The following is a 17,311-nucleotide window of genomic DNA, read 5'->3' as shown; positions in this document are numbered from 1 at the left end:
TTCTGCTTAAATTGGAATGCCCCAAAGAAATTGAAAACTCACAAATCTTCAGTTGCCTCAGAGCCATTGATCAGTGGATGACTTTTGAGCCATCTCAAACTAAATGCTTCCAAAACGGAAATACTCACATGTGGCGACTAGAAAAATTATGACCCACTGTGCGCCTGGCCTGATGATCTTGGACCACCTCCTCAATTATCTGAGGAAGTTAAAAACCTTGGAATTACCATGGACTCCAAGTTAACAATGAATGCCCAAGTGAACAAATTAGCACAAACAAGCTTCATTACCTTGAAGACTCTACGACGCATCTTCCCGCACCTCGGATTTCCACACAAGGTGCAAGCTACTATCTTGCTTGTACTATCCAAACTGGATTATGCCAATAGCCTCTACCATGGATCATCTCTATCTATTATGAAAAAACTACAACGTATTCAGAACCCCGCTGCCAGGCTACTATTACATGTAAAGCCACAAGCCCACATCTCCCTTGCCTTAAGAGCACTACAGTGGTTACCTGTTGCCAGAAGATGCACCTTCAAGCTGCTTTGTATCACCCACAAAGCTATACATGGAACAGGACCGCTTTTTATCAGAAAGAAAATAACCAAATACATTCAACAAAGAAACCTCCGCTCAAGATTGGCACCCCACCTTAGAACACTACCATACAATAAATGACTATAGGTGGCACATCATTCTCCGTTCAAGCAGCCAAACTATGGAATTCGTTACCCCCAACTATAAGAGCCACAGATAACTATCTTGTCTTCAGAAGATTACTCAAGAGTTTGCTCTTTCCTTCATAACTACCATATCCAAACAGCAATGGACTGCATATGCCTGTGTTGATAAATATTTTTAATCTGATTATGTATATATTCTAGATATGTATAGTTCTTTAGGAAATATGTATCGCTACTATGTCATAACAAATTACACACAATCTTTAAACCTGTTTAACAAATGTATATTTACTTACGGTTTTTTAAATATATATATATATATATATATATATATATATATGTGTGTGTGTGTGTGTGTGTGTATATATACATATATATGTGCATGTTATTCTATGCTTAACATATTCATAGGTCATTGCATAGCTCCTAGATAAGTTGTTATATTAGATACTTATGAATCCCTGCTCTCCTTTTTACATCACACTGATCAAATGTTTCATTATCATAAGCATTTCCCTATTCAAAATTGAGGAAAGATAAATAAATGTTGGACAAGTACACTTATTAATTAACTTTAAATATTACAACTCTTGAAAGTCTGTGTTTATACAATACTAATTTTCTTCTCATATTATTATACCCATTATTATATTCCCTCAACATATATTCCCTTACTATGTATTTACAAATCTATTTATTTATTACTCTAGTCCTACTGTACTAGAGAAACAATTTAATAAAAAATAAATAAAATAGAATCTATCAATAAAATTCAAATTATAAATAAGTAAATTAAAGTTAAAAACAAAAAAAATGATTAAACAATGTATGTATGTGTATATATCTCTCTCTCTCTATATATATATAAAAATAAGATTATAAATAAAAATTAATAATATAAATGTACTCTCTTGTGAGCTTTACTTTGTCTACCCATCACCATATGTCATGTCTCTATCAATCTAACCTCCATCCCCACTCTGACTCATCCCAAATCCATTCTACTACTTTCATCTCCTAAATAACCCTGCCTAAGCTCTTCCCTCCTCTTCTACATCTAGCTCACCCCAAACCTCAGTTTACTACCATGATCTCCCAAACAACCCTACTAAATTCTCCCTCATTTATCTCACCTTTAACTCATCCAAAACCCCTCCTGCTTCTATGATCTCCCTAACCCTTTCCTCAGACTCTTCCCTCCTCCATCCCCCCTTTACTCATCCCAACCCTAAATCCTATTACTATAAACTCCCAATTAATACTTCTCAATTCTTCCTTCCTCCACCCCTCCATTACTCTAGTCAATCCAACTAACAAACTCACATATCCGCGGCTCAAATGAATTCATAATACCACTAATACTGTATTCATATTTCCCTATGCTAATCCACCACTAATTCCTCTTGGGTTCCGGAGTAGCGTGCTACTCGCCGAAAGCACTTCAACACCTCCTCAGGGGTAGTAAGCGCTATATAAATACTATTACAATTACAATTCCAATTCCAAGGACCACTTTTGGGTATTGTGTTAGTATTACATGGTAAGACCCCCCAGTCATACGGTATAATACTGCCACCTGCTACAGAGAGGAAGAGAAAGAGAGCAGAAGAGAGAGAGAGGGGAAAAGAGAAAGAGAGAGAGTTAGGCAGAGAGAGAGACAATAGGAAGGGAGGAAAGAGAGCGAGAGAGAGAAAAAGAGAGGAAGAGAGAGAGAACAGAGTGAGAGAGAGAGAACACAGAGAGAGAGAGAGAGAGAACAGAGAGAGAGAGAGAACAGGGGGGGAGAGAGAGAGAACAGAGGGGGAAGAGAGAGAGAGAGAGAGAACAGAGGGGGGAGAGAGAGAGAGAGAGAGAGAACGGGGGGGGGGGAGAGAGAGAGAGAGAGAGAGAGAGAGAGAGAGTGAGGGAGGGTGAGAGAGAGAGAGAGAGAGAGAGAGAGAGAGAGAGAGAGAGAGAGAGAGAGAGAGAGAGAGAGAGAGAGAGAGAGATCTGACGATCTCTCTCTGGTAGTAACCCATCCGTCAAACTCTAAATCAGGCCCTGAGTGTTTTGTGCGCGGAGCACTGAGGACGCTCACCTGTAGCTCCCGCTCAGCACCACGTTGCAGTCCACCAGCAGAAACTTCTCCATCAGCTGACCCTTAAAGGACATCCCCGTCCGGCAGTAGTAGGTCGGCCCTGTCACCGTCCGCACCCTCAGGAACTGCGAAACAATGGAGGCAAGAACATTACTGCACGTCCTCCTACTACAGGGTGGACAAATAACGTGCTACGGCCTGTTCTTCACCGCAGAAAGGGAAACGGGACCTGCTCCCAACCAGCCCTTCACAGAAAATCAAAGACACTGAGCCCGGGCTGAGACATGGAAGAAAAGAAAAAACGACTGGCGTGAGACACAAAGGTAACTTACACTTTTGAGTAAGTTTAATATTTTTTGGCTGTTCAAAAAATGGGGGCGGGGGGGTAAATTTACTTCAAAAGTGTAACTTACACTCGGATTTTGTTAACAGCCAAGGAGTAATAGACTTCTATAAAAGTGTAAATTATTCAAAAAGAGTATGTTTCCTTCGTAAAGCAGGCCCAATGTCAAATAATTAGAAAGAAAACAAACATTCACTTTGTAAACTAAATGTTACAACCAATCTGTGAAGCAGTAAAATGGTTTTCCCAACATTAATTTCCTTTTATTGTGGTAATAAACTGTAAATTGATCTTTGCACTGTAGTAATAAATGTGTGTTAATCAGTACAGCTGGTATGATTGACTTATTATTCAACCACATTTATTTGTTGCCATGGTAATCCTTCAAAGGTTCAGCAAGATTTTGTGCAGATCCACCACACAGTGGCAATGTTATTAGCAAATTAACACTTTTTATTCCCCCCCGCCCAATTTTGCTCACCCCTCCCCCACCTTTGATGCACCTACACAAACGTAAGCATACAAAAGAAGACTAAATGCACTGTCAAATTGTATGCAGATCCATCAAATTGTTCCAAAGTTATTAGAGAGCCACAAGTATTGCTGATCCTACTTAAACACCCTCCCTCGATTTGATCTTCACAAAACCTGAAAGGCTTGCCCTGATTGTAACTTGCTAACTACTTGCCTCATTTGGCACAGATCATTCAAAATTGCGGCAAAGTTGTAAGCAAATCATATTTTAATACCCTCCTTCCCTCACTGTATCTTAGGCCCTCCTTGAACGATTGGCACAAAGCTTGACGCATAAAAAAGCAGTAGGAATTCCTACATATTCTATATCCGTGTGCAAAGAATTAATCCTCATTGAACACTGACCCAAAACTATCTTTAGTGAGATTATTTCATTCTATACAATTTATTGTTTTCTTTCTCTTTTAATTTGCAATATGAAAAACATCATTAGCAACTGTTTTTCTCTAACATTACATCATTCCTCATTACTTCAATAAAAACACATTACTCATTACAAACCCCACTCCCATCTACAGCCTCCAAGTCATTACAAGCACACATTCTCAACAGCCTCAAAACACGCATCCCGTCTCCCCCAGAATTGTCTTAAGAACCCAACATGAAGACCACTTTTTATCGTCTTCCGTCGCCATGTCTTAGCCAGTGGACCAAAGGACGGTCAGCATACATTTTGGTGGAATAGATAACTGTTGATCACCTTCTTCAGGGCCAGTAAGCAAATGTCTTGTTCGTTCCAACACATATATGTGTGGTTTCTTGGGCTCACATATTCCTCTTATCTCTAAAGATCACTTTTACATTCAGGTTCTTCATTTCTTCTTATTCAGTTAAAGGTGTGTGCCCATCAATTCCACAAATCGGATGCTGTGAAATTAATTAAATTGACCTCTCCGTGGAGTGGGTCCAGGCAGTGCTTAATTTGTGCTTGTTGATTCCGGTGCTGAGCACCGGCACTTGTTTTTGAGGGCCGGGGCTTAATCTTCTGCCTCAAGCATTTACTGCGAGCAAAAGACACATATGGGAAAGACGGAGGAAGATAAAAACGAAAAAGTGTCACAATGGGAGAAAGCAGAAAGCTGCAAGAGTGAGCTGAAGGGGCAGGGAGTGGCTTTATATGGATTGAAGAGGCCCGAGATGACGTCATGATTACGCCGCCTCAGTATTTCGTGCTCGCACATTTAAATACAGCAGCCGTGTGCTTCAGAGGAGGGCTTTGGGCACCCTCCCATTGTTATTTACAAATTAAGCACTGGTCCAAAGTACAGAAGCGGACGTCACTCACATCCCTCAGATACTCGGTATTCTCCTAGAAGACAGTGTACTTATTTCACTTCACAGCAGCCTACAAGTTTGTGCTGCTGTCCCTACTCCCCGATAATTGTCTTTACGTGTTCCTCTGTAGGGGCATCCCCAAAAAATTGACACAGCAACAGGAAACTAATCATTCCAAGCCTCTGCCCAGTTTTGTGCAGATTTACCACACAGTGCCAAATATTGAGGAAAATTAGCCCCCCTCCCCCGAATTGAACCCTTCTAGACGAGTCTGCATGAGTTTGAAAATGTCTAAAGTGATCTCTTCATACTAGGAGATTTCCAAATTTTATGAACATTCACCAAACCGTGCCAAAGTTATTAAAGATATGCAAAAGTGTTAACCCTTTAACCCTTTTTAATTTCAAGCCCACTCTGCACCTTTTTCAAATGATAATAACTCAAACACTAGTGAATGGATGTACACCAATCCAACAAAAGCACACTTTCTGAGTAATGTTTTACTTCCAAGGTAATCTTGGGGTAAATCTGTTCAGTGGTTTTGGCTGCAGGTGTAAGCAAAACGTCCTATGAGAGAGAAAAATGGAAAACGTATATTTTTTGACTCCCTTTCGTTTTACCTTTTTTTCAATGAACGGAACTGCACTGATTGTGGTGTGCTGAGCTCAAGAGTCTGCCAAATTTGGTGCAGATCCATTGATGGGGGTTATGTGGCAACGAAGCTCAAATTTTATTAAAGACATATAAAGGAAACTAAAATTGTAGGTACAACCAGTGCCCGATTGTAAGCTGCACTTACACTGTTTCTTTAACCAACTACCTTAAACTAAACATGAAATATAAAAAAAACATAACGAGTAACGTGTTTTATATTGTATTGTATCGTAATTGCATTTTTATATCGACTACTACCCGATGGGGCACTAAATAGCTTTGTTGTGAATAATAATCTACCCTAGAGCCCAATGTTAGTGGTTAATCTACTGGCTATTAGTTATTGGTAGTTACTGGGATTTGACTTCTGCTCTCAAGGAAACCATTCCATGCTTTTAGTCTAGTTTGTTCAATAGTAGATAATGTTAATAGGAGGTGGGGTGATTATTAGTATGGGGGATGCGAGTAAGGCGGATTGTCATCCAACTTAAAGTAGGCTCTGCTCACAGAGAGGAGGCATGCAGAGGATGGAAGGTACTGATAGGGCCATTTGGTAGACAGAGGAGGGAACAATCAATTAAGTCTAGGGCAATTATTGAAGCCAGTTTATAGAATATAGTGAGAGGATGTTTTTTGAGATAGCATGCAATCTGAGGATTTAAAACTGCAGAAAGAAACAACATTATTTGCATATGAGATAGTGTATTGTATTGAAGCATTTGTATAGGGCTTGTTACTTTTATGTGAGGCATTGAAGTGCTCACCCACACAGAGCACACTACACCATGTGAGCGTGGGGCTGGAAGTGTGTTGTTTTTGCTTTCAGCCTAAGTGGGAAGTGTTTTCATGTCATGCGTGATGTCCAGTGGTTATCACATTATAGGACACAGCACTTGGCTGTGTGAGGCAGGAGTAAAGTGTGATGTACACATGCATTTCTATAGTTTGTGGTATGCTAGTAGCACTGCTTAGCTCTAAAGTCCCTGTTAAATCAAGATGAAAAGGTGCAACAGGAACAAGCATTTGCAATGCAACGGGTCTCGCATTAGCTCGAGTTAGAGCAATTAGTGTTGTAAACTCCTAACCAGACTTTTCTTGACACATAAATTGAAAGGAAAAAAACCGAGCGCAATTGTGCTATGTAAAACCCAGCACGATCACGCAGAATTTAAAAACAACCGCAATCACGGTATGTAAAACCAAGCGCAATCACGCTGCGTGGAAAATAAAAAGATAGAGTAGTGCAGAAACCATGGAGCCTCGTATGTTTTCAGTAGTTGGCTGGTGGGCTCGAGGAGGGCTAAACACCAGAAAAGCCATGGCATATGTATGCCTTTCACTAATGAAATCAAGTGGATTTTGAAAGGCAGTGAACCAATGAAAGTGACAGACGTGACCTGGGTGTGGTCAAAAGCCCAAAGAGAGATTACAACAGGGACGGAGCTCTTGTACGCTCAACCCTAAAAAGGTGTATTGTGTAACTGTCTCCATAATATGTCAGCGACCAGATGCACAACTGGCAAGAAATTACCTGCCAACATCCTTTGAAATATATGGACCATTCTACTTAGGTTGTGCAGGCAGACCAGCTCGAGACGCTGAGGCACAAGGACACCAACATGAGATATGGACTTACAAAACCAGGAGATGCACAGACAACAAACAACACTTGTTCACATGGAGACACACAAAAGACGCTAAACTGTGCACAACACAGACCTACAAATGAGATCGCAACAGGGAAACAATAAAAGCACACAACGGAAAACATAATACAATTAAATCCACTGTATGAGAGTTAAAACTCCAAGTACATCGACTAGCGCAAGAGGAATCAAAATTACGAACAAAAACTATGCCTACATTCTCATAAGTTCTCATCTATAAACAACATTTTCTAAACCGGCCCACCTTACGAGCTTGACTGCAGGCAATGTAAAGCCGAACAACGGTTGAACAATTCCTGGAAGCACACTCGCTCTGAGGGCCATTGGACATAGACTCACAACTGGCAACATCAGGAAAACATTCAGGGGCAGAGAGAGCCACCAAAGACTTGTTCCACCATCTGCCAGCCTTCATCCATACATTAGACACTGACACCATTATTGCCTGCATTTCAGGGCCAAAATTGTGATCACTCTTTCTGACTCTGCAGGGTAGTTTGATTCTCACCTTGTCACCTACACAAAATTCCCTTCTATTAACACAGTGTAGTGCACTGTAACATGCTTGGGAAGTTCTCTATTTTGCCATCATTCTGCCTTTCAAAACCTTCACTCAGCATACTTCGCAGCTGTAAACCTTACTTTGACATTTGAGCCACTGGGACTTAACCCCAGTGTGAATGGTTTCTGCCTTGAAAGGGGTAACACCAGTGGTCAAGTGTGAGGGAGAAAGGTAAGACCCAAGAATCTCCTGAATGACCTTCTCAATTGGCAAACCTCCTGAGATAGCAAGACTGTTGCAACCAACAACTAACCTGTTTGCCCTCTCAACAAGCCCATTTCCTTGAGGATTATATAAACTTGTTCTAATGCGCTCAGCACCAATTTCTTTCAAAAACTTTCATTTCAGCAGAGGTAGACTGTACACCATTGTTGATTAGCAGAGCTGTGTGTAACCCCTGCCAAACAAAAACATCTCTCAAAAACTCACCTGCACTTCATGGCGGCTTAACAAACCTAACGTCAATATGTTTTGAATTTCTTAAACCAGCAAATGGTCCCAAAAATGCCAAAGCAACTTTCTCCCAAACATGATCAGGTAAGTTCACAGCCACTATTAGAGAATCCTTAACAACCAGATGTTTGTCAGATAGGACAAGCCTTCAGCAGAAACCTTGGCAAAAGATTGAAGGCCAGCAGTCAGATATTTTTCCATGGGCCAATTCTCAGTAAAAATTGCACACCTTCTTTTTTTAAAACAAAAACACATCCTCCAACCTGCCTTGTATCCATTATCCTTCAGAAAAGCACGACAGCTGTTCAAAATCCACAGAAACATTTAGACAACCAACATCCGCAGACTCCCTGTCTTTCGTACTTTTGTCTTTTATAAACAAACAGGACAATAAATCTGCTACATTTTAGCAGAACATGTTCAACAGGAAAGTTAATTTGCAATAATTTGGTAGGAATCTAGCAAACCTAGTGTAGGAGGCTGGCCTGGCTTGTAGTGGATACCAAGGGGTACTTACACTCTGTACCAGGTCCAGTTATCCCTTATTAGTGTAGAAGAGGTGTTTCTAGCAGCTTAGGCTGATAGAAGGTAGCTATAGCAGAGCAGCTTAGGCTGAACTAGGAGACATGCAAAGCTCCTACTATACCACTGGTGTCATATGCACAATATCATAAGAAAACACAATACACAGATATACTAAAAATAAAGGTACTTTATTTTTATGACAATATGCCAAAAGTATCTCAGTGAGTACCCTCAGTATGAGGATAGCAAATATACACAAGATGTATGTACACAATACCAAAAATATGCAGTAATAGCAAAAGGAAGTAATGCAAGCAGTGTAAAGTTACAATAGATTGCAATAGGAGCACATAGGTACAGGGGCAACACAAACCATATACTCCAAAAGTGGAATGCGAATAACATATGGACCCCAAACCTGTGTGAGCTTGTAGAGGGTTGCTGGGACTGTAAGAAAACAGTGAGGGTTAGAAAAATAGCCCACCCCAAGACCCTGAAAAGTAGGTGTAAAGTGCACCTATATTCCCCAGAGAGCACAGAAGTCGTGATAGGGGAATTCTGCAAGAAAGAACAACACCAGCAATGCAACCAAAGTGGATTTCCAGATGAGAGTACCTGTGGAACAAGGGGACCAAGTCCAAGTATCGCGACAAAGACGAGATTGGGCAGATGCCCAGGAAATGCCAGCTGAGGGTGCAAAGAGGCTGCCACCAGATGGTAGAAGCTGTGGATTCTGCAAGAACGAAGAGGACTAGGAACTTCCCCTTTGGAGGATGGATGTCCCACGTCGTGAAGACACTTGCTGAGGTGTTCCCACGCAGAAAGACCGCAAACAAGCCTTGCTAGCTGCAAGGGTCGCAGTTAGGGTTTTTGGATGCTGCTGTGGCCCAGGAGGAACCAGGATGTCGCCAATTGCGTGAGGAGCCAGAGGGGGCGCCCAGCAAGATAGGGAGCCCTCACAGAAGCAGGCAGCACCCGCAGAAGTGCCGGAACAGGCACTACGAAGAGGAGTAAACCGGAGCTCACCCGAAGTCACAAAAGAAGATCCCACGACGCCGGAGGACAACTCAGGAGGTTGTGCACTGCAGGTTAGAGTGTCGGGGACCCAGGCTTGGCTCTGCACAAAGGAAATCCTGGAAGAGTGCACAGGAGCTGGAGCAGCTGCAAATCACGCGGTACCCAGCTATGCAGTCTAGCGTGGGGAGGCAAGGACTTACCTCCACCAATTCTTGGACTGAAGAATCACTGGACTGTGGGAGTCACTTGGACAGAGTTGCTGAGTTCCAGGGACCACGCTCGTCGTGCTGAGAGGGGACCCAGAGGACCGGTGATGCAGTCTTTTGTTGCCTGCGGTTGCAGGTGGAAGATTCCGTCGACCCACAGGAGATTTCTTTGGAGCTTCTAGTGCAGAGAGGAGGCAGACTACCCCCACAGCATGCACCACCAGGAAAACAGTCGAGAAGGCGGCAGGATCAGCGCTACAAGGTTGCAGTAGTCGTCTTTGCTACTTTGTTGCGGTTTTGCAGGAGTCCTGAGCAGTCAGCGGTTGATTCCTTGGCAGAAGGTGAAGAGAGAGATGCAGAGGAACTCTGATGAGCTCTTGCATTCGTTATCTAAAGAATTCCCCAAAGCAGAGACCCTAAATAGCCAGAAAAGGAGGTTTGGCTACTTAGGAAGGAGGATAGGCTAGCAACACAGGTAAGAGCCTATCAGAAGGAGTCTCTGATGTCACCTGCTGGCACTGGCCACTCAGAGCAGTCCAGTGTGCCAGCAGCACCTCTGTTTCCAAGATGGCAGAGGTCTGGAGCACACTGGAGGAGCTCTGGGCACCTCCCCTGGGAGGTGCAGGTCAGGGGAGTGGTCACTCCCCTTTCCTTTGTCCAGTTTCGTGCCAGAGCAGGGCTGGGGGATCCCTGAACCGGTGTAGACTGGCTTATGCAGAGATGGTCACCATCTGTGCCCATCAAAGCATTTCCAGAGGCTGGGGGAGGCTCCTCCCCAGCCCTGACACCTTTTTCCAAAGGGAGAGGGTGTAACACCCTCTCTCTGAGGAAGTCCTTTGTTCTGCCTTCCTGGGCCAAGCCTGGCTGGACCCCAGGAGGGCAGAAACCTGTCGGAGGGGTTGGCAACAGTAGCTGCAGTGAAACCCCAGGAAAGGTAGTTTGGCAGTACCCGGGTCTGTGCTAGAGACTCGGGGGATCATGGAATTGTCTCCCCAATGCCAGGATGGCATTGGGGTGACAATTCCATGATCTTAGACATGTTACATGGCCATGTTCGGAGTTACCATTGTGACGCTGTACATAGGTAGTGACCTATGTACAGTGCACACGTGTAATGGTGTCCCCGCACTCACAAAGTCCGGGGAATTTGCCCTGAACGATGTGGGGGCACCTTGGCTAGTGCCAGGGTGGCCACACACTAAGTAACTTAGCACCCAACCTTTACCAGGTAAAGGTTAGACATATAGGTGACTTATAAATTACTTAAGTGCAGTGGTAAATGGCTGTGAAATAATGTGGACGTTATTTCACTCAGGCTGCAGTGGCAGGCCTGTGTAAGAATTGTCAGAGCTCCCTATGGGTGGCAAAAGAAATGCTGCAGCCCATAGGGATCTCGTGGCACCCCAATACCCTGGGTACCTCAGTACCATATACTAGGGAATTATAAGGGTGTTCCAGTATGCCAATATGAATGGGTGAAATTGGTCAATAGCCTGTTAGTGACAATTTGTACAGAGAGAGCATAACCACTGAGGTTCTGGTTAGCAGAGCCTCAGTGAGACAGTTAGGCATCACACAGGGAACACATACATATAGGTCACAAACTTATGAGCACTGGGGTCCTGGCTAGCAGGGTCCCAGTGACACACAACAAACATACTGAAAACATAGGGTTTTCACCATGAGCACTGGGCCCTGGCTAGCAGGATCCCAGTGAGACAGTGAAAACACCCTGACATACACTCACAAACAGGCCAAAAGTGGGGGTAACAAGGCTAGAAAGAGGCTACTTTCTCACACCTAGCAGTCAACCTTTCAGAGCATGCACATAGTCTTCACGAATGAAGACAAAGGGGCTTTTGATCCATCCTGATAGTGTAGAGGGTACCACGCAAACAGCTTCTGAATTTTTGCACTGCCCACATACAAGCTAACATCTCCTTTTCAATCACAGAGTAGGACTTCTCCACTTCCCCCAGCACACGAGAAGCAAATACTGTTGACACTTCAGCGTAATCACTGCACCAAAAGCCAAATTCATTTGAGGTCATGAAGACTGGAAATCCAAGGACAATAGGATGCAACAACAAAACATTCATCTAGGCTTGAGATGCCAGTGCATCAGGACACCAGCATGAGCCACAGACACACACAGCCAAGACATAACAGTCCCTTTCCTGTGCAGGTCACTTTTCATTTTCTCAATCCCAATTCTCCAGTGCTCTCTCAGAAGACCGCGACTGGTGCAATTCAACACCAGCACATAGGATACCAAGGCTGGGTATTCTTGAATTTACCTTGTGCCACTTTAATCCACTACCAGACACTGCTCTCCCTTTATCTCACTCTTGCTAGTCCCTGTTTTCTCCCTTTGTGTCTGTTTTTCTGTCTTTTGATTCCTCGTCCTTTCCAGTGTGTGTTTTTCCATCTCTTGCTCATGGTCAATATCTCATGTGGAAAAATAAATGCTGGTCCCCAATAATAAATGCCGGTGACCCCCACTGGCCCACATTAAGCACTGCAATTCCCATGCTAATTGTGGAAGGAGGTCTTCGCGTGGATAAGGGGTGATTAAGAGCCAGAGATCAGTCTGGGTAAGCTACAATACAGTTATTGTCATCTCATGGTTCTGCTGACATTTGCAAGCCATTCGCCCTTTGAACTTCTGATATATCAATATATACAAATGCACATCAAACACACGGATAGGGAGAGAGTTATATGATATTTCTTAACATTTCTGATTGTAGACAGAGACCATGGTCCAAGAAAGGCAATGCCTTTGCCCTCTCCCAGTGATGGATGATGGTAAAAATAGCATAATACAGTCAGCTGATTGACAAAGGCACAGACATATTTAAGAAATAATGAAAGATGAGCAGAGAGACAGAGAAATTCTGTATTAACAAAGGACACTAACAGAAGAAGGTGACTGATTACTCTGAAGGCACCATGAATTTGGGATTGTGGAAAGTGATGAAGCAAAGCTCACCTACTATGATTTGTTTGGCTTTATGGAGTGATTGAGGGATACAAGATAATATGTTCAAAGTTTGTTAGCACAATAAACTTGACAAGAGACTGAGACTGGGACATAGCTTGCTTGGTATGGCTCAAGAAACGGTTAAGTATCTGCAGGACACTTTACTTTTTTAATTCTGTTTATTTTGTGAGGCGTGCAAATGTTTAAAGGTGTTCTGGTGCCAACACATTAGACGAGAAAGTGGCATGCCCTGGATCTGGAAGAGCCTAGTTTCTCATGCCTCCTGAAACTTCATATAGCAGTAGATGGCACGGACCTCAGAAAGAATGGAGCTCCAGAAGGACACCAGTTTGAATGGAAAGGACCAGTCTTCTTGTCGAGAAGTTTGGATTTTCAGTATTCATAACAAGGATGCACCAGCAGGTCGAAGCGGGCAAGCAAGAAGATAATGAGTGAAGAGATGTTGAAATGCAATTGGGCCATTATTAGTCAGTGCTTTAAATCATGCAGAGGCTGTTGAACATAACAAGTTTAATGAGGGGAAGCCTGTGCAGATCTTTTAGGGGGCTCGATATTGGAGCGGAATGGAGAACATTAAGCGAAAGCTTTGCTGCTGTATCTTTGCCCAGTTGTAAGGGGTTGGGGTAGTAACTGCAGGAAAACTCAAATAACGAGCATTGGCATAGTCCAGTCTGGACCCGACCAGGGTCTATCTGACAGAAAAATTAGGCTCAGACACCAAAATAAAGTGGCCCGATTAGAGAAGCACATGACTGTAAAGTCGTAATATAAGGGAAGCTAACAGTAAAAACCAGCCCATCTACTCATAATACTGGCCCACAACTACTCAAATACCAGCCTACACACTGACCTGCCAGACCAGCTATCGGGAATGGTTTTGCTGTATAGCCATGTTTTTAGACACATTATTTTAGCAGCTAGGGCTGTAGCTTGTGCACTTTAGCCCAGTTACCTTTATTCAGCTTCATTTTAATTTTTTAGCATAGGCCACATTTGTGGTGCTGTTTTATTTTCTTTATCTAGTTGTTCTTTCGCCTAGGAAAGCATTGAGTCTTTCGCAAGACATTCTTTTCACTTTGTGCTTTCCTCAAGGCTGCAGTGATATAGAGTTGCCGGAAAAGTGGTACGCTGTGTCTCCAACATTCACAGAAACATTCACATCTTTGCGTGCGGACATTTTCTCAGAACATCAGCTGTTTTATTATAAAAACACTTCTCTGTCCCATACACATTAGAGGGAGATTCCAGCCAGATGAGCACGACCGCATGCTTATTGCTGATTGCCTTTGCTACAGCTGCTTGCTTAGACTGCCGGACCCCTGGCCTACATGGGGACGGTGTCTCTCTAGGCAACAGGCTTCCTTGCTCAGGTATGGGGAATGACGTCTTCCCAGTGGGGAAACCTGAAGGGCAGATTAGGGTTTATCATGCTGTGCGCTAACATAGCTTACGTAGGAACCACATGTATTATGCATAGTGGCAATATGGTGGGACTTTTCTTGTATTTCATTCTTCTTGTCACCATTTTGCTTTTAGCGTGTTTTATCATCCTCATTATTGCAATTCATGCCATTTTATCTAAGATGCAGTTAATTCAATAAACCCTATTGAATCATTCTCTGCCTCTGTTTGTCTTTGCATGTGTGAGACTGATGTCTGATCGACCACGATTTCCCTGAGGAGTCAGTTCTGTCATGTGCCCGGATGAGGTGCTGCTAGTTAGCCGGAAAACCGGATTAGGCCGACAGTTGTCACATGGTGGGGATTTGGACTTAGTTACCACAATTCAGTTGATTCTGCCGCCCGAATCCAGCAGCCTCATTAGGATAATGAGAGCCTATGCGACAGTTTGATTGCTGTATAGGCCAGCCTGACCCTGGAGCCGACAACTGACATAAATAATGTTAAAATGAGTGCGCTGAGGAAGGACCGAAAGCACGTTCATCTGGACTATAAAGTGACAGAAGACCATGGAGGCCGCCTTAGCATCCTGAGGTTTAAAAGACGGATTATCATTGAAATACACTACCAGGTTTTTAGCAGAAGTGGAAAGAGAAGGACAACGCCCCAGTGACTCCGGCTACAACGCAGCAGACCAGATCGTGAGTAGACCTCCCATAACGATCACCTCCGTCTTATCTCATTAAGTTTCATACATCTGTTGTTCTTCCAAGGTGCTACTTTGGTGAGGCAGGAGCAAAAGTTATGAATATAAACATCAGAGTTCCCATCCAATCTTAAAATCAGCTGAGTGTCGTCATAATAACACAGGACAGACAGGCAAAAGGAGTGAATCAATTTGGCCAGAGGAGTAACATAAATGTTAAAAAGTCTAAGCCTCAGAGATGAGCCCTGGGGTATCCCACATGAGTTGCACTGGAGAAGACTGATACGAAGCTAAGAGAACTTGTTGACTATGGTCACAGAGAAAATGGCAGCTGCAATCCAAGGCCTGGCCTCTAATGCCCACCACATGAAGTCTGGCAATCAATACACTGTGAGATTCAGTATCAAAAGTGGTGGACAAGGGCCGCTACTCTTTCATGGTCAATGATCATACAGAGCTCATTTTGCACTGGAATTGGTGCCATCTGCACACTTATGGGCTGGATGGAACCCTGCCTAGGTAGTATCTAAAACGGAATTTGAGGAGATGTGTGAGGAAAGTTGAGCAGATACCTCCTTCTCATGGCAATGAAGAGGGATAAAGAGATGGGACGATAGTTGCTCATTATATCTTTATCCAAGGAAGACTTTTCTAGCAGAGGGATACAAGATGGGCATTTTTCCATTCTACCGGAATCCAGGCAGCTGAAAAAGAACTGATCAACTACTGGACTTGAGGGGCCAATGAACAGGCAAATCGCTGAAAACATCTGGTGAGACAAGTGCGTCTGATTTGCTAAAGTTTCTGAGAAAGTCAGAAAAGAGGAACAGGAAGACATCCTAGGGCAGTTTAATGTGGGAAATGAGTTGTAAATGGCCTGAATCTTGGTTTTAGAGAACACCGACAGGGGATCATCCAACTCTAGAAGAGCAGTAAACATTCAGAGTGGGTAAATCACAAACTATTGTAAACAATTCCTGAGAAGGAATATTAGCCATTCATATCTGGGAGGCATAAAGATGTGTTCTAGCAGCTGCAATTTCTGTCTTATAGTTTCTCAGGGCAGCATTATATTGACCGTGGCCCAGATGAGCAGCCTTTGGACCAAATTTGTCTGAGACGCTTACATGCGTTTAGTCTCAGTGAGTGATTTATTGTACCAAGAGGCAGATCGCTTTGCTCCACATGAAGGCGCCTACCTGACTGGGGCCCACTGCGTCGGAGGCTGTAGTTAGCCTGCTGTACAACTTGTCAGAATTGGGTGGAGGGACACCATTCAAGAGAGGGTCTGAGGTAGATCATAGCTCCGCAAGAGTAAAGGCCTGGATGTTAAAGAAATGATGCTTACCACAAGGTCTTCTGCACCTGAGCGTGTAGCTCCAGGAGAGACTGACATGAGAGATGAAGGAAGGGGTCATCCAAACTCTTTACCAGATTAACCAAATTTAACCTAGCAATCAATGGGGGAGTTATAAATGTCACAACCAGATTCCCATCACAAAGTCATTGCTAGGCCTGCCTGACCAGGGATTGACCACAAATTCCAAAGAAAACTATACCCCCTTGTCTGACCACAGCACAGGGATGGATTTTAAATTAGTGATGAAGTCACTAATTGTGACAATTACATTTGGCATGTGACCTGCCTCGCTGTGGGGTCAGATACCAATTGGGTTAGACCTCAAGACTGCCCAGACCTCCTGTTTCACTATCCATCCCACCCAAACAATCAACACTCCCCACATTTCACTATAGAATGGAAAATCCGTTTCCAACAAAACACTCTGATGATCGCTTTGAGAAACCCTTGCCTTTACAACCACAGAAACACTTATTCAAATTCATGTGCACAATGGCCGCCTTGCACACCCATCACATAACACTTGTAGCACTGTCCATCAAGAAAAAGAGCCGACGTGGGACCTCTGGTCAACAAAGCACCCCCAACTACCCAAATTCAGACCTCTCACACTCATCCTTTACACAATTCTCCCCTTCTCCTGTAGCCCAACCTCATGTCCCATTATCCCGCTCTACGGCCTGGTCTATTCAGATTTTAATTGTTAATTTCACCTCCTTTTGTTGTCCTTTCCTCAACAGCACCCTTTAACCAGTTGACAACATCAACCAAAGCTTGAAGAATGGAACCATTAGTGACTCAACAGGCGCTGCTCACTTGGAACTGGCCCCTTCGAACC

The 17,311-nt window shown here is 43.5% G+C and overlaps 1 protein-coding gene across 2 annotated transcripts in view; it reads right to left on the bottom strand.

Annotated features, from left to right (window-relative positions):
* FAM83H (family with sequence similarity 83 member H) overlaps positions 1 to 17,311 on the bottom strand; it is a 170,007-nt gene that overhangs the window by 34,452 nt on the left and 118,244 nt on the right. For both annotated transcript variants that reach the window (XM_069220934.1, XM_069220933.1), the window contains exon 4: positions 2,767 to 2,891. In XM_069220934.1, the coding sequence (XP_069077035.1) occupies positions 2,767 to 2,891 (125 nt within the window). The remainder of the gene's footprint in view (positions 1 to 2,766; positions 2,892 to 17,311) is intronic.

The sequence above is a fragment of the Pleurodeles waltl genome, chromosome 2_2 (genome assembly GCF_031143425.1).
Source record: "Pleurodeles waltl isolate 20211129_DDA chromosome 2_2, aPleWal1.hap1.20221129, whole genome shotgun sequence".
NCBI classification, from domain to species: Eukaryota; Metazoa; Chordata; class Amphibia; order Caudata; family Salamandridae; genus Pleurodeles; species Pleurodeles waltl.
The sequence above is the reverse complement of the archived record's forward strand: the minus strand, read 5'-3'. Positions and strand labels throughout refer to the sequence as shown.